Here is a 19,092-nt window from a genome sequence, read left to right on the forward strand (position 1 = left end):
AAGTGTGAATCAGTGGTCGGTAGGTTCCAGACATGGACCCAAGACCTTGACCGCAAAGAGGCGCAGATGCGAAAGGGAAAAAGAGGGTCGAAACGTTGACATCAACTGCGGTCCAAGCACTGCTAGCTCGGCGGATACTGTATTGTTGGCTAGCATTTCATAAGCCAAACCGACTGCCCCTCCGGCTGCCTGCGCTCCGATTCCAGGGCAGTCCGCATTAGGCCGGCTCTACCTAACTACTGTATCATCGTCGTGTCTCGTCAAAGCTGCCCACACGCCCTGCGTAGCTCGTACTGTGCCAGCCCCTGGGTCGCTGCGAGATTGCCAGAAGCACATCCCTTAAGCCCGCCCGGCCCGACCAACACGAATCCCTCGCAAGCTCCAAGCAAAGAGAAAATTGTGATACGATCATGGACCGTCAATCATCACCCAGCCTTGGGATCCATGCCTGCCGCTACTCCCTGCGGGAGCTGATGTCGCTTGCTGCTGCTCCTTCTGTGCTGCTGCTGGCTACCATGCGCGCCGACGGATGTCGGCCTGACCAAGCAACGTAACGAACGCTCGCATCCCACATCATCGACAATTTTGACCATGGCCGAATCAAGTATTGGATGTGCCAGATCCCACCGCTCACGCGTCAAAATTAAGTTCAAGGATAAAACCATGTATGCAACAACTCATCAGTGACCTTCCATCCTTCGCGCTTCCGATCCATACAAAACCGGCGTATATATGCTCGAACACGGGTGTGCATGACCTCCGCGGCTTGTGCGGCTCGAGGTTGTTGACTTGTTGTTCATCATGATCAAAGACAAGGGCACTTGCACTGCCTTTTGATTCGTCAAACCGCACGCTAACCTTGGCAGCCACAAAAGGGCCGGCAAATAGCAATCAAAATTCCTCTGACAGAAGAAAAAAACCTTGCAAAGGAAGCATCACGGCCCCCAAGCCATCGTTGCGTTAGCTGCGACTGGCGACGCAAACCGACGACGACGCTTGGCTGGCTCAGTCCGTCTCACACGGCCTTGGTACCACCTGCGCGCGACAGCCTGCAAAATTATACTCAAGACTTCCAAACTGCTGCCGGCTGGCGAGCTAATTTAATCGGACCAGTCCGTATCTCAAAAATCTCCCCGCGCTTCGTCTTGCATACATCGACCCACACGCAGCAGCCTGGGCGACTAAGCGATACGATATCCGATTTGCCCGAGCAGCGTATTATGCACACTTGTCTCTAACATGCTGATGACTTGATGATTTTTATAGGTATCATGCCGATGAGTCTTTGGCGTTTCTCCCTAAATGGTTATTACCGCCGGCGTTAGACTTCCGCCCTTCCTTCTACTCATGACCCACCATGTCTAATTAGAAAAGAAGGTCTCGAGTAAGCAGCAGTATCATCTCATTCTGGAACTCACTATTCGCTAAAGCCGAGGAAGTGGCACTCGTCCGTAGGAGGATTTACAGCTCTTGCCTATTCGTAACTGCCGTGAGCCGTGGCTCATCACTGTCGCGTCGATTCGCTTTCAATGGTGCACTGGCATTGATTGTGCTTCAAGCAAGCGAGCGCTATCTTTGTCTTGTCACGCATGGTGCAGATAGCACAGCACAGCACCGCAATTATTGCAATTCCACTTTCCTCCTGACCGTTCGCTGGCTGTACCACGCGCCAGGGCTTGGATGCTAATCATTACCTTTCCCAACCAAGCGAGGAATCTGGATCCATCTCCCGGGACCATAACTCGTTCTCATCTGCCTTACCAAGCACGCTGCTTCTGGCTCCAAAGCGATACACAAAGTCTATTGAGCGGTGACGAGTCAAATATCACTTCCATCGTTGTCCGTATCCCATGCCGAAGGCGTCGCATCATGTCTTAGTACCTACCAGCTGGCTTGAGCAGCATTGAACGGCTGCTTGCAAAGATTGCATCACATCGCTAGGGCGTACTCCTTGGTTACTTGATTCCGAGCAAGCAGGCGAGCATAGCACACACGCGCGGCATGCTCAAAACTTTAGGCGCCTTGCGTGACCATTTTTCGATCTTCAATAGTAGGTATCAGTCAGGATCAGCGAGTTCTAAACATCAAAAGCCGTTGGCACTTGTTTGCAAGTCACGACTGGTGGCCGCATCAGCCTTGACGGGTGGATAGACTAGACAAGGCATGTCCCTGATCATGTTGCTGAGTTATCGCCACCTCCCGGCGTGAGTCGCATGTTTGGACGATGGATGGTGCACCGAAAAAAATCGTTGCAGGTATCTGTGCAGTAACCATCAGCACTACAGGTACAGTTGTTGCAACATGCCTGCTCGTACCGACTTGGCGGAATGTCCGAGACAGCAGCTGACACGACTGTCCTTGTCTGTGGATAAGCCATGCAGCACGGGAGCGGGACCACATCATCAAAAGATAATAACATCCATCCATGTCGCCCGTTTCGTGTTCCATCCTTGCTATCGAGGTAACGAGAACATCATATCGCGATTCATGAACGATGATAATGAGCAAGCCCCGAGACCGTATATCCGAAGGGCTAGCGAAAAGCACAGGTCTTGCTCAGCCTGGGCGGATAGCGTGTGGAAACATGTGTGGGGTGAGAGGGCGCTATTCCAAATGAGCGAGTTTGATTGATTCTGAAAGTCGCCCTCGCGCAACGCGTTCGCATCATCGTCTCGGCGAATCGTTTGATGACCTACCGTACATGCTTTTCCTGGATGCGGTCGGACGTTGATGAGAGACGCTCGATAGAAAGGGTGCCTGTGCTCCCGACCTATTCTTGTGTATGCATGGATGTGACCTCCTGTTTCGTAACTGAGGTTGGGAAAGTGAGATCAGATGCAGCAACAAGGAGGTCTCTTCATCATCAAATTCGTCATCAAAAGAGAAGCGACAGCTGTGCCCCAAGTGCAACCGTTACCGAGCAAGGACAAGGATCATGCGAATGATTGGACGCGTGAAAGATCGATCTCACTTTCGTTTCCAACTCGTGATGACAACCTTCCTTGTTCGCATAACCGCCGTCGCCTGTGTTTGACCATCCAACAGCATCCAGCTGTGACTCCATACGATCCACACCAAAGGAACAGAGACACGCACGGGCAAGCGCAGCGGGACGGATTGACGGGGAGCGGTGGTGGAGCGCACCAGACAAGGACCCAAAAGGCAAAATGTCACCACCAAATCCTGAAATCTTGCTCCCACTCCCGAGGACGGCCGCGAGTCGTCCATACAAAGACCAATCAACGCTTGTTGCTGCCCGTTTTTTTGCTCTTCGCTAGTGCATTCGAGACGGAGCAATTCGTACTCTTGTCTGGACCTCCTGTTTCTGCTTTGCTGTACAGTTGTTGTCCACCGCTTTTCTTTCCTTTTGATAAGATCATGTGGACTAGTAATCCAGCGATGCGCTTGTTCCATTCCTGCATCTTATTATTGCTCTCTCCACCTTGCCTATGTTGCTATCCCCTTTCTGTGCCGCGCACTCCCTGTTGTGGATGGGGCACATACGAAGGAAAAAAACTTAGGCATCGTTTCGATGCGAGGGTGTGGATTCGGTGATTTTCCATTAGATGATCATCTTTCCACCGTGTCCACAAGGTCACAAGAGAGGATTTACGAAAACGACTTTTGGGATTTCACATCTAGCGTGAAGCGCCTCGTGAGCCCAGCCAGCCTCCAGGCTTGTAATATTGAAGATTGCCCACTATCGGATTGGAGATAGGAGGCACGATCCCGGAACACCAGAGAAGAAGTTGCCATCGATAGACATGCCACAAGACCTGACTCTCTGGCATCATGCGCAGACCTGAAGAGTGCGGTCGACCAGCCGGCATGCCCGTAGGATCAGCAAAGCCCAGCCACATCTTTTCTCGCGACCGACGCTGCGCGGGAAGGAGGTCTGCTGTGGAGCAGGAACTTTGTTTGCCGGACGGGCATCGTCGAGAAGTAAGCTTGCGCGCTCCAAATCTCAAACCACCGCGCATGTCTCATCATCTGATTCCACGCAGCTCTGGACGGCGGCGGCGGCAGCTGTGGAAACTGTATGGAAACTAACCCCTTGCTTGTAGCCTTGCATCTTGCATTTCCATCGCTCCGAGGCACGTTCTAGCTGACAATCAAAAGATCGAAATCAAAAGTCAAAACACACTGACACATCATCGCATCGTTGCGGAAGTTGCTCCTTTCCCAAAGGTATGCAGGCGACCGCCGCGACCGGGGTCGGCAGGTGGCATAGTCCGTCACCCATGTCAATACTGTACAGACTCAGCGAAAGGCTGTCAGCCAACCCTTCCCCTTTGCTTTGCTCCCGCAACCCGGCTCCCTGAATATTGCCGGTCGCGATCCCGATGTGCGACGCGGTACTTTGAGAAATAGCATCGACCACGTATATCACCCACGTATCATGTGTCGACGCAGTTGATGCCGGACTCATACCTTGTTTGAACCTTGTGGCGTGTGAGCTTCATCTGTCCTTTGTCCCATCTCGTCTCTCGTCGCTCCCGCTCTCCTCGGTCCATGAACCCTGCATGACCGCAGCCGCACCGGCGAAACGGGCGGGAAGTGGTTCGTGTTCTTCTTTGCCCATGAAGAGAGAGGGAGCTTTGAGCCTTGGGAGAAGTCAAGGAAAAACCAAATAATTCGATTTCCCCAAAAGAATGGAGGCGTTTACGTTTGAGTAGGTTTGAACTTCCGCGTTCCTACGGGACAAGTAGCCTCAAAAAGATGACCACATTCCCAAACTGCCCTTGGTCGTGCCTATCGAGTAAACAAGCAAAGTCATGTTCCCACCAGACCCAGATTCCAGCAACGCCCTAGATATTATTGAGGGCTGAAAAGAAAAGAGGCGTTTGCCCTCACTCGCTCCCTCACGCCTCAAAGGTAGAAGAGCAGAAAGGCACCATTATGCAAATGACAAAAAGTCAATCAAGCGAGATGGCGCTTCTTGACGACGTAATCTCTGGTCTGTCGACTCGGTATGTGGCATGCAAGAGTGGAGATGCAGAGAAAATCGATGGACGAAGACGGAGTGACGCATAGTGTTCCAAGATTGTACACCTACCACATTTTCCTGTAGACGTGATCACAAGTTGAAGAAAATCGATTCATTGGCTCAGGTGCCGACAATGGTCAATAGTATCACCAACAAGCATAAACAGTTGCGTCGTCTGTCGTCCACCCGGAGCCAGAGCCAAAGCCAAGGGCAGGGCAAAAGGATTGCAGCGGTGATTCGATATCAACGCCTCGTCTAGATTCCAACATCCACCTCGAAAGATACTCGGATTGGCGAGGACAAGAATAAGGTGTGCATGAAAAGGCAACGGATAACCATGTCTCGTGACGTCCATGTCTCTGTGAATTTGATCTCCAGAGCGGGCGGAGAAGGAGGCGGCGGCGCGAACAGGCAATCCTCGGTCTTTCAATATCAGAAATGTGATGCGAAGAACAACATACCCACCCCACACCTTGAATCCTTTTTCGCCTGCCAACAAACCATTCTGATCCACCCAGCTTGTGCCACACTACGCAGGTGTCGTATGCCCCTAGTCACAAGTCACACACAAGAGAAGGAGAACCAGCATGAGTCGCGAGAAAGAGTCAGCAGCAAGGCTACGGCAGGGTGCAGTGTTGGTCCATCTCTCTTTCCCATCATCATCTTGTGGCGGTGTGGTAGTCACCTACTCGAGGAAAGTAAGTCTCTTTCTTCATCCATCTCAGCACCTCACGGACAGCAAATCAAGCATATGGTTTGCTATCAAAAGACCCACCCGTGGTCAGCGCAGCTAGCCATACCCGCTCAGCTGGACTTTTGAAAGTAAAGTAGCGGTTCTTCATTCGCGCATACATGCATGCAATGCACCCAAGCGCATCTCTTCTTCTCCTATCGAACTTGTTGTTCCCGTAAGCGACCGACTTTTCATTTCCCTTCTCTCCTGAAAACTTCCCGCACTAGTTGTAACATGTCCGCTGCAAGACCACAGAGTCAGCATCTCGTTTGCAAAGGTACATACAAGGGTCACCGCCAGGAAGATCTTTTTCGTTGTTACGGCCGTCTGTGACATGTCAAGCTTGTTTCCAGACCTCCTCCTGCTTCAACGAATTAGTACATGCAGCTACAGAAGTGTCACCGCCAGAAAGGACGCTTTGCTCTACTACCTTCGTTTCCGCTCTGGCCAGTCTTTGGCTGTCATGTACAGGGGAGGGGAACTCTTCTGATTCATGCTGACCAGACCAGCAATTCTGGTCATCAATTTGGTGGCACGCAATCGCTTAGGGTCGCACGAGCATAGGTAAGAACACGGTGTCGCATGCAGAATGAGTAAAGCATAAGAGTCAGAGCAACCACATGGAACAAGACACAAATGTCATCAATGCAGAAAGATCAACTTGTCGTCGCACCACAATAAAAAAAAGCCCATGCTGTCTATTCGGCAATACAGGCACAAGAGAAAGGCATGTAAGAATGATATTGATACACGGGATGAGGTGTCTTAATTACACAAACTACCAAACCCTGTTCTCGCCCTTTGTGGCAGATTTGGCACCCTTGGAGGCGGACTTCTTGTGGTCCACACGACCCATTCCAGGCGTCTTGAAGAACAAACTGGGATTCTGGCCTTCTTGCAACAAATGGCTCAAGTAACCTCTGTGCGCAGGATCTCTGTAGTATTCAATGTCCTTTCTGCTGGCCGGATCGGGCAATCTGTACTTGAACTCCGGACGAGGTGTTTCTGCAGGAGCGCTTTGGATGCTGTAAATGGGGTCGGTGTGGCCCTTGAGGACGCGCGAGATGGAGGGCTTGCTGTAGTAGCGAGTGATGACTTTGCCGCCGACGGACTCGATGGCGGCGATTGCAGAGGCGCTGGCACGGCTGACGACAATTTCGACGGGGGTGCTGAGCTTTTCGGAGCTGCGGGCAAGGAGCTTGATACCGTCTTTGATGCCGTGGACGCAACGTGATCTTGCGAGTTCTTTGAGGGTGATGGGTTCGTTGGGGTTCAGACGACCGGCGTCAATCCATGCTTGGAGGCGGTTGATGTTGAGCGGTGTCATTTCAATCGAGTGTCTGTGTTTTGCGTATGAGTCGTCTGTTCAATCTACACGCTTAGACCAAGAGGAACTCACTGGTTCTCATAACCTCTGACACCGTGGACAACCTCTTCGCGTGTTTGACCACCATTGAAGTTGCGCGGCACCTTTCCGTGCGCCTTCTGACCCTTGTGACCACGTCCTGATGTCTTTCCCTTGCCCGACGAAGGACCTCTTCCTCTTCTGATCTTCTTGTTGTATGCGCCAGAGTTGTCCGAGAGCGATGAGAGAATCGAGGCGTTTCTTTGCTGTTGGGGTTGTTGTGCACTACGCAGGAAGGGCTGCAATAGCGAAGCTACACTCGCATGGGGCGCCGTGGGACGACATAACGATGCCCGTGAGAGGAGATTGAGTCGTGGCGGCATTGTGATTGTGTGGTGTGATATGTCGAACAATCTTCTTGTCTCTCGTCCGCCCTCTGCCTTTGACGCCGCCAACTTTCGCGACGCCCGTCGAACACGGCTTTGACCAATCACGTGCCGTACATACCGAATACCGTCAAGAAATCATTTCGGTGCAATTCACAAATGGAATATTCTTAACGATCAGAAACGAAGAGAATTATTGGTTTGTACTGTGCATACCATCCTGGAGCCAGCCAGCCACATCCTCAACTTGCTTTCGCATCATGGGTATTTGAACAGAAATGTTGCCCTCATTCGAGGACCAAACATCCTCCCGTGATGAGTGTAAGTAGCAGTGCCACTGCTGTCAAGATCCCGGCTCCAGCCTTGTCGCCAGTCGTAATAGTCTCTCTGTTCACCGACGGGAGACCATTACTACCCGTCGTGCCACTGGCGCCTGTGCCTGCACTCGGGTTGCTCTTACTTGTTCCTCCAGTCGTCGCTCCCACGGGTGCAGCGAGATCGGTTGTATCCATCATCATAGCTTGGATAGCCGCAAGTGCTGACATCTGTTCGCCGACTCCTGAAACTCCGTCCCACGTCGTCGAGTTCCACTCGCGACCGCAGTGTCTTCCTAGCTCTCCTCCCGAGCACTGTCCTGCAGCCCCAGACGCCGATTTGCGCAAGTATTCGAAAATGCGGTCGTATACTTCTGGCACCAGTTGTGCTGTGACTGCGAGCCATCGAATGAGGAACCCCTTGAATGCGGGTTGATCATTGTTGCAGTTGCCCAGGGGCTCACATGCTACCTCGACCAGAACGCCTCCCATGTTGTCAGGGAAGAATCTTGGAAGTGTCGTATTTAGAAGACCGTCAAGGCGGTCCAAGTACTTTCCATCACCAGTCTACGTCTCTGTCAGCACATATTGTCCATTGCCGTTGTGCAGAACAAGACTCACGTAATTGTAGAGGTATGCGTTTCCGGCAATGAAGACACCGTAGTTGTAGGTCCACTGCAGCTGACTGGCATCCGAGCAGTTCTTCTGCGTACTCGATCCGTCGTTGACTTGCCAGGTTTCCATATCGAGCAACGGGGTTCCAGCATACCACTTCCACGTTTTCTCGGCCCAGTCGACGTATGTTTGGTTCTGGGTGTAACGCGCCAGGCGTGCCGCCAGCTGGAAGAAACCACCGTTCGAGATAGCGTTCTTGTAGTCGTATCCGGCATTGAAGGTGAAGATCTGCCAGCGTAATCCTCCACCGCAGGTCTCCGTGTCCCATCTTGATGCTTGCTCGTTGAATACGGCCTGCGCCAGTGCCAGCCACGACGGCTGTCCATCTCCCGGATCCTCGAATTTCAACTCGGCGGCCGTCATGGCGCTGAAGGCCCAGAAGACTTGGTCATCATTGCCCTGTTCACCATCGTGTCAGTCAAGCAATCGCGACGTGATACCCCGATGCGTCCATCACAGCAGGTTGCATACCAATGATTTTGACTGATTCCTTGGCATGTAGTCTTTGTCATCCCCGACTTGGTGCAACAGAGCTTGCTTGACTTCGTCATTGTATGTCGTGTCACCAGTGTAGTACCAGTATTCGACCATCTCGCCGAACATGGCTCCCGCTTCCCACCAGTAGTACGGGGCTGGCAAGTTTCCTGGGACATCTCCAGTCCGATTTCCGGTATAGTATGACATAAGGTCGTATGCGACGACACTAGCCGTCGACCTAATAGAGTCTGTGTTTGGAATTAGCTTCTGTTCGCTTCAGTTTGTGGCATTGTTGCGATCCTACCCGGACTGCTGATGGTGAGCTGCAGTGCCGACCCAAGCTGCGCTGTCAAGCAGAGTGTGCTGACAAGCCATGACGAGCGAGACAGTGTCATCTGGTGGTTTGGCAATTATGCAAGAGTACAAAAGAGCGACGGTGAAACCAGGATGCAAGTAAGTCAATGGAGGAGTGCCAGCCTCGAGATAGATTCAGAGATAGGCAAAACGTATTGGTATAAAATGAGTGTACGATCAGGCCAGCCTTCGCGATTGACGAAAGTACGCGACAGAATGTAGCGAGATCAAGGTGTTGTAATGACGAACTTCGTGTTGTGTCAAAGGTTGAAACAGCCTGGTGCTGTCTTTGCACAAGCACAGCCCTTGATGAATATCCGACTGCCCATGATTAATCCGAGGCCCGCTTTTTCATTTGCCCTGATAAGCAGGGCTGACGGAGATCAAGTCGCCGCGTACCGCGAATTCCACTTGTTGCGAGATTTCCATTGGCGGAACAGCGAAGAATCGAAGGCTTGGGGATTCCTTGTTGATCTTGATTTCCAAGTACCGCAAGAGACAGAATCCTGGGTGGCCATCCTTCGGGCCCGATATACCATCTCTGTCGTCGGTCCGACCTTTAACTTTGCACTTTCAACTCTACAATCCGAAGAGTAATGCTGCAGAGCGCCATCTCCCTGCGATGCAGCAATGTATAGCAATTTTGGATGTCGTTGGTGGACCGAAATAGATGCTACGGCGTCTCAACAGTCCGGATGTTGATCTCGTTGCTTAGCGAGCCTTAGCACGCTTGTATTTTCCTTGGTGTTTCCCTCTTCTCACACAACACGCCAAAGAGACATCCCAGCAGAAGATGGGACACACGGCCTCAGGTCATCACCAATGAGATTGCCAAATCGCTATCGGAATTTCGATAGATGGACATAGACGTTCCTGTGTCGAGATACGAGGATTTCTCATCCGCAACCAGAGGCTGTTTGCTCAGCACAGAATATAACCTCAAATGTCAGCCCACGCTTCACGTACGGCCACAGTCAGCTGAAAACTGGGCATCCCGTCCGCTCTGCCATACATAAGCAGTTGAACGGCAGATTAGTACTACGGTGGGTGACCACGTGGGAATCCCTGCTGCTGTACGTTTTGCTTTTGGTGTTGCTGTTCGGCTGTCATTATTATCGCTTGGTGCAAGTTGTCTAGACAAATGCTTGTACGCCGCAAAGCTTTTGATACAACCTCCCCGTGTGCGCCATACTCTCACACTTAGAGTTGCCTCAAAGCACGATACTTTCTCAACTTGCAACGATGCCCTCGAGATGGTTCGTGTTGACGACTCCTTGCGCTAGATTTACCGTTACGAGATATGACTGTGCCTTCGATAGCTCGTCGTTACCTGCTTTGATCATCAGTGTTCGTAAGCTCGTGGCTGCAGATGATGATGACTTCGACAAGCGCATTGCCAAGAAGCAAAAGTTGGGATAGGGTCGTGGGCTCTGTAGCTTGGCCCAGAAGATCCAAGTCGACATTTTCCAATGGAAATTGTTCTATCAAGCTCAAAGCTGTTCCTCCTCGAAATGTCTCGGGGATCTGTGCGGTGTGCATAATTCTGTCAACTTGATACTCGCCGACAGCTGCTACTTGGTAAAATATTGCAGCTACATCAAGTGCCTCTGTCGTTGAATATTTCTTTGACGAGGGCTGGGATACAGAAGTAGGATCGGTCGCTGCTGGTTTTGTTTGGGCCTCTTTCTTCGTAGACGCCATTGTCATGATAGGTCTCATTGTCATGGACTACTCGTTAGCTTCGTGGCATGTATCGACTGACTGATCATTGAGAAGGCAAAGGGAAGAATGCAAAAGGTTGAAGTTTCCATGCAGTGGTGACGATCAAGATCTTTCCCCCAATTGCGCAAACACAGCTGTGCGTAGCAAAGGGGTGGTACGAGTCTAGAAACTATGATGGAGCCTGCTTTTTCGGGCCGGAAGCTGTTGATATATGTCCAGAAGACGACGTTTCGCTTTGATTGAGACTTTGCGTGCCGGGTCTTATGTACTTCTATATCACGCTCCAAGCTCTGCGAACGAAGTACGCTTGGAAACTTTTGGCGTCCTCCGTCTCTTGCATCCTCCGTATGACCTTGAACTTTGAACGTTTGCGAGACCGAGGATTTTGTGCCACCCCAGAGACGAGGATAGTACCCTGTAGATTTCCGATCGAGAACGGCCTTTACCTTCCCATCCTCGGCTATAATAATGTTGGACGGATCAAGGTCTGCGTGATGGAAGACGACCTCCCTATTGGCGAAAGACCGTCACACTTGTAGCTGTCTCAAGGCACGAACTTCTCTGGATCTGGAGCGACAGCACCGGAATACGTCTTTTAAACGACTCCCTACGTTAGATGCGTCGATATAAGATATGACTGTGCCTCTCTACAGCTCGTCATTGCCCTGCATTTATCGTTGTGAACAAGGTGTAACAGTCATTACACACAGGGAGGGATTTACTCTTCGGCTCTAAGTTTGCGGGGGAGCAGTTTTGGCAGCACATCGTCATAGCATTTTCGATCAAGAAAAGAGTTCAATACTCCTTTATGGCTCACGCTCGAAAGCATCTCTGACTGACAGTTTGCAAGTGGTGTACGCACGTTGGCAATGCAGTCAGCAGCGAACACGGTGTCCTCCTATGTTGAGAGAATCAAGCAGCTTGCCGCTTCATGATATTATGGTGTGTAAACGCGGCTACTAGCTAATGGCCTGGCCGCTTCTGCTAATAAAACGGTATGTTCAGTTATTCATCTGATTTAGTTGATCCGGCGATCGAGTCTTCCTTGAACGTAGCTCTTTTAGTCGTCTGAAAGGTCGCAGGGAGCATCCTGGTATGTTTGGCACGCGGGAACATGCACCCTTGCAACGGTGAGTTTTGCAAGGGACGTAGAAAGAGGCACTCATCGGGCGGCCTCTACTTCTGCAATTAGATGCTCGCAATCGGCTTGCGACCCAACCTCTATAAATTGTACAGGCCCGTGATGTTATATCTTCCAACCTGGTTGGAAAGGATGCTAGTGAACCAGAGATTGTCACCTGGACCGTAGTTGATCGCCACGTCAACCACAGGGGGCAATTCGCCAAAAATCCCAGGAAGATTTACGTTGGTGACCGAAGTAGGGAACTTGACGTAACTGTACGTGAGTGTGTTGGTGTCCAGACGCGAGAGCTGATTGCGGGTAAGGCTGCTGAGCCAGACGCCTCCGTACTTGTCGATGGTGTCTTCCGCGCCAGTGAGGCCGACTTTGTCAGTGTGGAACAGTTGAATCTCTCTCGTGGCCATGTTAATACGGCCGATACCGTTTCCGACAAACATGGCAAAGTAAACCCAGCCGTTACGCTCAGCACGGATGACCGTAGGAAACTGTGCCAACTCTGGCAAGACATACTCGTTGGTCACCTTGGTCTTGGGGTCGAAAGTCAAGATCTTATTGGCATTGAACTCGGCAACGTAGATGACACCGTCCGAAGCGACGAAAAGGCCCAGCGGCAACGCCAGCGGAGTAGGCGCATAGTGAGTCTCGAATTTCTCAGTCGAGAAGGGGAAGAAAGAGAATGTGTTCGCGGTCGTCGAAGTCACCCAGATACCATCCTTGGCTGAATACAAGTCGTTGAAAAAGAACAAATCGCCAGCAGGATCGGTGGGTGGGATCTGGAAGACATCGATCTTCTTCGTGGTTGGGTTGATCCGGAGGAGTTGGTTGCGGATTCCATTGCCGGCATACAAATTGCCATCAGCACCTGTGCGTATCGCGCAGGAGAAGGCCGTACGGTCGGTCAGAGATTTAGCGACTCCGGGCAATCGTATAGGCTCTGCACTGAGCGCCGTCGTAAAAGGGATAGGATACTCTTCAATGTTTCCTGTATTGGGATCGAGACGGAAGAAGATGTTATTCAGAACGCCCTGGCCCCACAGGGCGCCTTCGGGACCGTGCTCCAAATCGCAGGGACCTGAAAGAGGTGTGGGAACTTCATAGAGTTGGAAGCGGGGATCGTTCACGCTTCCGAGACCCAAGAGTGGGCTGGCGATTGCTTCCAGAGGTAATTGAAGGAGCAAGGTCGAAACTGAGAGAAATGCGACTGCATGCATCTTACTGTCGCAAGAAGGCTGGGTCTGTTGTTCCGATGTAGATACTCTAGGTGCTTCTTCACTCTTATATGCTTGTCTCCTGCAACTTGGTAGCTTTCTCGAACCATGAAAGGTTTGGTATGCAAAGTATCGCGGAGCAGACCATGATTGACGCTCATGATCACATGTTGAATAAGATCTACCACTGTAGATCAATCATGTCGATCACTATACGGCTGGGGGTACAGCGAAGTCGTCATTCTGAGCGCGGCATTGGGTTCATTGATCTTGTCGCGAGATCGCAACTTCTGATGAGACGGGATAAAGGAGCAACGGAAGTCTATGATATGGCAGATCGGCTCTGGGTGTTTGTCACACAGTATCAACGTTTATGTCCTGATAATGCCATCAGCCCTTGCTTCTGTAGCAATACGCTCAATACATTCCAGACATGGAAGAGCAATCGACAAGTAACTGATTGGATATTCGGTCATACTCATTGGAATGCTCGATTCTTGTGCGGCAGGACCGTGGTCCAAAGTAATCAGCTATGCAACGATTTTCGTGCCTTGACTTGGTGGAAGAAGCGCATGATATGTAGGCCATTCAATAAGCGAGCAACGATATCGAGGTAAAAGTTGTATCGATCGCTGGACAGATCTGTCGATGAAGCAACATACCAAACTCCTGCCACATGGGATCTAAATACTATTAAAGACTACACGTAGAATGCCACCAAAGTTGGAGCCTAAGCTTCAATGCTTAAGTCCTTGTTGACAGCGCTGCAAGCATCGACATCAATTTCCAGTGTCCCAGAAGTCACCAAAATGTGTACTCAGGTTACCCCTCTCCTCAGACACTGCATCGCGAAGCAGAACCTTACCTCAGCGCGTCCTCGACCAATCAGGCCTGACATCGGAGACTGACTCATGCCTACATACCTCGAGCCCGTTCAACAGACGGCAAGAGGAAATTAAACGCCTAGTAGAAGCGTGGATGTGCCATAGAATATTCCTCTCGTACATTGACGCTACTAGGTAAGAGTTCGGGCAGCTCTTTTGCATCGCTGGAGGGAACTTTTTTTTTGCTCTTTGCGACGAACCTCTTTGAGCAGCTGTCACCAAATTTTGTACACTGATAGAGGTGAGCGGAGATATACAGCTTTTCGATGTTTGAAATCTCTTTCAGGTCAGTTGTTAATTATACCACAGTCTAGATCAGAATTCCTGCGATTCTCCTCCAACCGTTTGCTAAGTACGAATGGAATGAACGCTAAGGAAGTCGGGTCTAGAACGAGAAAAGCGTTGCCCTGATCTTTTCTTGCCCTCCTATGCGTTCAACTGCTGAGCCTCCTTACTAAGTGCATTGGACCAAATTCCACCCAGCATTATATGAAGCTTACATAGAGACTTCACGGATTGTCCTGGACTCTGTGGACTCTGTGGACTCTGTGGACGAGAGTCGACGGTAATACGATCTGGCTTCCTCTTTCCGCCCCTCCTTTTCTAAGACTCTACCGATACTGTCGGTCGTCCGTGTAACCTCGGTACTGTGTTGTGCCAATGCCTTAGTGTAGCCATCCAGAGCTCGGGATAACAGTTCAAGAGCTTCGCGATGCTCACGCTGCGCTTCAGCTACAAGGCCCAGGCCTTCGACCGTTCGTAGGACCTCCAGGTTCTCGGGGTCAAACTTCTTTTGCTCCTGTCTTCCCTGCAGGGCTTCTAGATACATCGACTTCGCTACCTTGAGTCTTCCTTGCACTCGATTGTTCGTGGCAAGGTTGTGCAAAGACTCCAGCGTGTCTGGGTGTGCTGGGCCGAGTTTCTGCCTCCGGCCCTCGAGCGCAAGCATGTAGTGTTTCTCCGCGAGTTCAAAGTTTCCTTGCTCGTGGAACAAAGTTGCCATACTATCTATAGTGCGCAAGGTGTCTGGATGGTCAGGGCCTAAGGTCCGTTCTCGATGAGGAAGGACATCCTCAAACAAGCGCTGAGAGTGCGCTAACTCACCCAGACAGCACAAGACCGTAGCCGTGTTGTGTTTGACGGTCAAAGTATCGGGATGGAGATCGCCCAAATCGATTGTCCGTTTCCCGAGGACTCTTTCGTATAGTCCCAGAGCTTGGTGGTGTTTTCCTTGTTTCTGCAGAACTATGGCTAGACCAAATACAGTATGAATCGTATTTGGATGTGTTGGACCTTGCTGCTCTTCCATACCGTAACCACAACCATCTTTGCCGTGCAGCGCCCATTCATACAGTTTTACAGATTCCTCAAGTCGGCCTTGATGTCGATACAATATCGCTAGACTCTGTACCGTGGCCAGTGTGTCAAGATGATTGGGATCTTGCTGTGTTCTGTGAGACAGCGCGCGGTTGTAGAGAGCTTCGCAATTGGTCCAGTCTCCCTGGAAGCGTTTGATCGTTGCCCAAGCTTGTACAGCCATCAACGTATCTGCGTCGCTCGGCTCAAACTGTAAATCTCGAGCGGCGATTATACGGCTGTAAATGTGACTCGCGCGATCATAACGACCCTGATAAAAGTGGACGTTGGCCATTGTCATCCATTGTTGAGAATGCTTAAAGTAAGTCTGGTCATCTTTGCAGATTTCATTTAGCCATCGCGACAGGTTTTCGACATGAGCAACGATGGAACGTTCGAGGATCCAGTCCTGCGATGTTCGGACTCCTGTGGTCCATATCTCGGATGGAGTGACAGCACGCGAAACAACGCTCGAAGCCCTTCCTACGAGGTCGCTTCGAGTTTGACTGTCCAGTCGCTCTCGGGCCCACGCGTGAACAAGAGGATGGATTGAGAACGCCGCTCCAGTCACCTTCAACTTGATCAGCGAGAAGGAAGAAAGCTCTCCGATGCTCTCCTGCAACACATAGGCAGCTATGTAGACTATTAGCCAGGATATATGAGACATAGTTAAGAAGAGATGACTCGCCTTTGGGATCGATAGCTTCCAAGCCACGGCGCAATAGCTCTATCTCAATGTCTTCGTTGGAGAGATATGCACACAATAGCAAGAGCTCTGCAGCCCTTGGCTGCGTTTTCTCAAGCCTCTGGAACGATATCTCCCATGTGGTAAAGACAGATTCCGAGTATTGCCATCCAACTGAAGGCTTACGACTGAGGGTTTGTCGTATTAATGGTCCACGTAAGAGAGGCAGATAACTCGAGAGCGGAACTCCCATAGTCAAGATGTATGCACCAGCCTGATCTATAGCCAAGGGCAGATGCCCTAGCGTCTTGACTATGTCCAAAGCCTCGGCAGTATCTATAAAGTAGCGTTAGCGGAAGGGGCCTGTCAGTTCCTTCAAGTAAACTAAGGCATTACCAAAATCTGCTGACTTGCATCCTGCCCTACAACTCTTCTCCAGAAGCTCTAGACTCTCTTCCTCACTCATCGTGTCCATCTCAAGCAACCGGCCAAAGCGGGCACATTCTCGTCTCCTCGTCGTCACCAAGATTTTGCCATTCTCAGAGGTCTCGGGGAATAATCTCCCATCACTAAATTGCTCAGAATTGACGTCGTCGTAGTTGTCGAACACGACGAGCCATCCTGCATTTCCCTTTTGCCCAAACCACTTGTGCACAGCATCGACAACCAGACTCTTGTTGTCCACAGGGTGCTTGACATGTCCATTCGTGTCGATGGCACCCGCCATGCTCAGATGTTGAGCAAGTTGGGAGTAAGGTGGTACAACCGAGCTGTTATGATTAGCGTAGTGGCGCACTAAACGCTGGGCTAATTGGAGAAAACTAGTCTGCACCGTCTCAAGACTGTGGCAGTCGAACCACACAATTGAAGTATACTCGTGGCTGAAGCGGTACGCATACTCTCGCACCACTTGAGTTTTTCCTAGTCCACCTATTCCCACCACTACTACTGTAGAGTTTGTCTGGTGCCCTGAAAGGAGTTCATGAAGAGTCCGTAGGTGATCATCCCGGCCAGTGAACATTTGATTTCGCCTATAGCCTAAGCTCAAAGACAGATGAAAATCGTCCTGAATGATTGAGATACCGGCAGTAGCTATTCCCGAATAAGTCAACACATGACGCGAACAATTGGATTTGGATGATTGAAAAGCTCGAATCGCCATCTGGACGGCTGATTTGCTACTGACCCGTGGAAATTTTCTCGGCCTCCCAGTTGCGTTCCACCTTCAATGATGCTTCTTCGGACATGAGGAAGAGGTAATCCTCAATATTCTTGTATTCTTCCTCCTGATTGTTGTGAATCTTGACCATGTCGGAATGGTTCTTGGACACTTCAACTGATTCTACATTGCTGGCTCCAGGAACAATCGCAGAATTCTTGTCGACAATCTATTCATGCTTTAGCTGTGGTCGTTCGCTTTGATCAAACACACTAACCAGCATCGTCTTCCCCATAGGGAGTCTTGTAGGGATTGTTTCGTAAAAGAACTTTGTATCAAAGTCGGCTGCGATGAATTTGTAATAGTCCAACTGTTGTTCAAGCCACTCAGATCCCTTCTCGAGGTGATCCAGGATCTCTGGATTGGTAAAAATGAAGGCACTCGCAATAGTGGCTAAGACTTTTCCAAGTGCTACACCGTTACCACCTTGATGGGGCGTCCCAAAGAAGAGGATTCCGTATGTGCTGAGTTTGATCGATCGGTGGTGCTCCAAGTTGGTACCTGTTGCCTGATTTGCATGGATCAGGGCCTAATGAGTGATCAGCAAATACCAAGTCTGTCAAAGTCGGTGTAGGCTCACGCTTTTTACGACAAGACCCCCGAGGCTGTGAGCGATGAAGATGATCGGTCTACGCGTAGTCTGTGAGGCAGTCAACCGTCAGTCCAATGTGAACAAGAAGCGGCGAGGATTTCCGCAGAGTCTTGTGCAGTGTTCTTTCCAAAGCGACTGGGATAGAACTCCAAATACCTTGGTACGTCGACGCAGTAGACTGAGTCTTTGTAGCAACGTTGTAGCATGACCGTGGAAAGTCTGCTTGGAAAGGTCCCTGGCGGCATGAGTCCGGGAATCATAACCAAAAGTCAAGATCCGGGCAGCTGGACATGACACTGGGAGGAGGTCTTTCGGCCACACAATCCCGTTTGGCGCAGTCCAGGTCCGCTCGCGGTGACCATTCAGCCCATGAACGAATACAATACTATATCCAATTAGTCTCTCGGGGCGAGCGGTTGAATTTTCGCCGTACTCCACTGTTGCTCTGTCATTTGGAACCCACTCCAAGATGCCATACGACTGTGAATCTTCGACAGGTGGTTCGGCTTTAGGTGTTGATGAGGACGGCTTTATGTATTCATCTTGTGAGGCCTGTCTGGATCTACGTCTCAGATTGCGAAACATGCTGCTCATAAAGAATGCCTGTATCTGACGAAACGGCAAAGGATGACACCGAACCGAGCGAGCGGAAGACACTACTTATCGAGAGCTCAACAACACCAGCATGATTACACACGCTTCCGCGATTGGAGCGTCGCATGCATGAATGTACAGAAACGTGTGACTCCTTCCCACAGTGGCTTGACAAGCGGCGTTGTCTTCTTAGAGTGCAGGATGTTTTGCCTTTGTTATGGTCTATCGACCAGACGTGTTTTTGGTCCGGGGCAAACTTCACTTATGTTGCACCTGATAGCCGTTGGGTGCTTTCAGACGTATGGGTCGAGCCTAGGTCGCTAGACAGGTTTGTTCGCGATACACGAGAGGCCAGAAGTCTGGTGGTTCGAAATTAGCGCTGATAAGCATCTCACCCCATTGCCGGTCTGCATGCAAGTG

At 50.7% G+C, this 19,092-nt stretch overlaps 5 protein-coding genes across 5 annotated transcripts; 1 reads left to right on the top strand and 4 right to left on the bottom strand.

Moving 5' to 3' along the window:
- The first annotated feature begins 2,642 nt into the window (after nucleotides 1-2,642).
- On the top strand, nucleotides 2,643-3,769 carry AUEXF2481DRAFT_332847 (uncharacterized protein). Its single transcript, XM_013486431.1, has one exon. The coding sequence runs from the start codon at nucleotides 2,836-2,838 to the stop codon at nucleotides 3,553-3,555; it is 720 nt and encodes a 239-aa protein (XP_013341885.1). The 5' UTR covers nucleotides 2,643-2,835; the 3' UTR covers nucleotides 3,556-3,769.
- Nucleotides 3,770-6,498: 2,729 nt separating this feature from the next.
- Nucleotides 6,499-7,448, bottom strand: AUEXF2481DRAFT_31283 (uncharacterized protein; the record flags this gene model as incomplete). Its single annotated transcript, XM_013486300.1, has 2 exons — nucleotides 6,499-7,060; nucleotides 7,120-7,448. 2 exons carry the CDS (start codon nucleotides 7,446-7,448, stop codon nucleotides 6,499-6,501), a joined length of 891 nt encoding a protein of 296 aa, XP_013341754.1.
- Nucleotides 7,449-7,738: 290 nt separating this feature from the next.
- On the bottom strand, nucleotides 7,739-9,312 carry AUEXF2481DRAFT_47598 (glycoside hydrolase family 76 protein; the record flags this gene model as incomplete). The annotated part of the gene is made up of 4 exons (XM_013486382.1): nucleotides 7,739-8,332; nucleotides 8,387-8,839; nucleotides 8,912-9,165; nucleotides 9,222-9,312. 4 exons carry the CDS (start codon nucleotides 9,310-9,312, stop codon nucleotides 7,739-7,741), a joined length of 1,392 nt encoding a protein of 463 aa, XP_013341836.1.
- Nucleotides 9,313-12,214: 2,902 nt separating this feature from the next.
- AUEXF2481DRAFT_6785 (uncharacterized protein) lies at nucleotides 12,215-13,345 on the bottom strand (the record flags this gene model as incomplete). The annotated part of the gene is made up of 1 exon (XM_013486254.1): nucleotides 12,215-13,345. The coding sequence occupies one exon, from the start codon at nucleotides 13,343-13,345 to the stop codon at nucleotides 12,215-12,217; it is 1,131 nt and encodes a 376-aa protein (XP_013341708.1).
- A 1,129-nt stretch (nucleotides 13,346-14,474) lies between these two features.
- On the bottom strand, nucleotides 14,475-18,901 carry AUEXF2481DRAFT_333511 (uncharacterized protein). The gene is made up of 8 exons (XM_013486432.1): nucleotides 18,512-18,901; nucleotides 18,235-18,463; nucleotides 18,067-18,126; nucleotides 17,704-18,015; nucleotides 17,454-17,655; nucleotides 16,664-17,359; nucleotides 16,271-16,603; nucleotides 14,475-16,215 (listed from the first exon to the last, which is right to left on the bottom strand). Exons 1-8 carry the CDS (start codon nucleotides 18,670-18,672, stop codon nucleotides 14,723-14,725), a joined length of 3,486 nt encoding a protein of 1,161 aa, XP_013341886.1. The 5' UTR covers nucleotides 18,673-18,901; the 3' UTR covers nucleotides 14,475-14,722.
- Nucleotides 18,902-19,092: the final 191 nt, after the last annotated feature.

Source organism: Aureobasidium subglaciale (genome assembly GCF_000721755.1).
Source record: "Aureobasidium subglaciale EXF-2481 unplaced genomic scaffold scaffold_17, whole genome shotgun sequence".
In the NCBI taxonomy this organism is placed as follows: domain Eukaryota; kingdom Fungi; phylum Ascomycota; class Dothideomycetes; order Dothideales; family Saccotheciaceae; genus Aureobasidium; species Aureobasidium subglaciale.

Excerpts from the sequence above, each read along its gene's own strand:
- AUEXF2481DRAFT_333511 (XM_013486432.1), bottom strand. The coding sequence starts at position 18,672 with ATGAGCAGCATGTTTCGCAATCTGAGACGTAGATCCAGACAGGCCTCA. Across the intron at positions 18,016-18,066 it reads GGGGTCTTGTCGTAAAAAGC|GCCCTGATCCATGCAAATCA; the intron begins GTGAGCCTACAC and ends ATCACTCATTAG. Across the intron at positions 16,604-16,663 it reads ATGCAAGTCAGCAGATTTTG|ATACTGCCGAGGCTTTGGAC; the intron begins GTAATGCCTTAG and ends GCTACTTTATAG.
- AUEXF2481DRAFT_332847 (XM_013486431.1), top strand. The coding sequence starts at position 2,836 with ATGCAGCAACAAGGAGGTCTCTTCATCATCAAATTCGTCATCAAAAGA.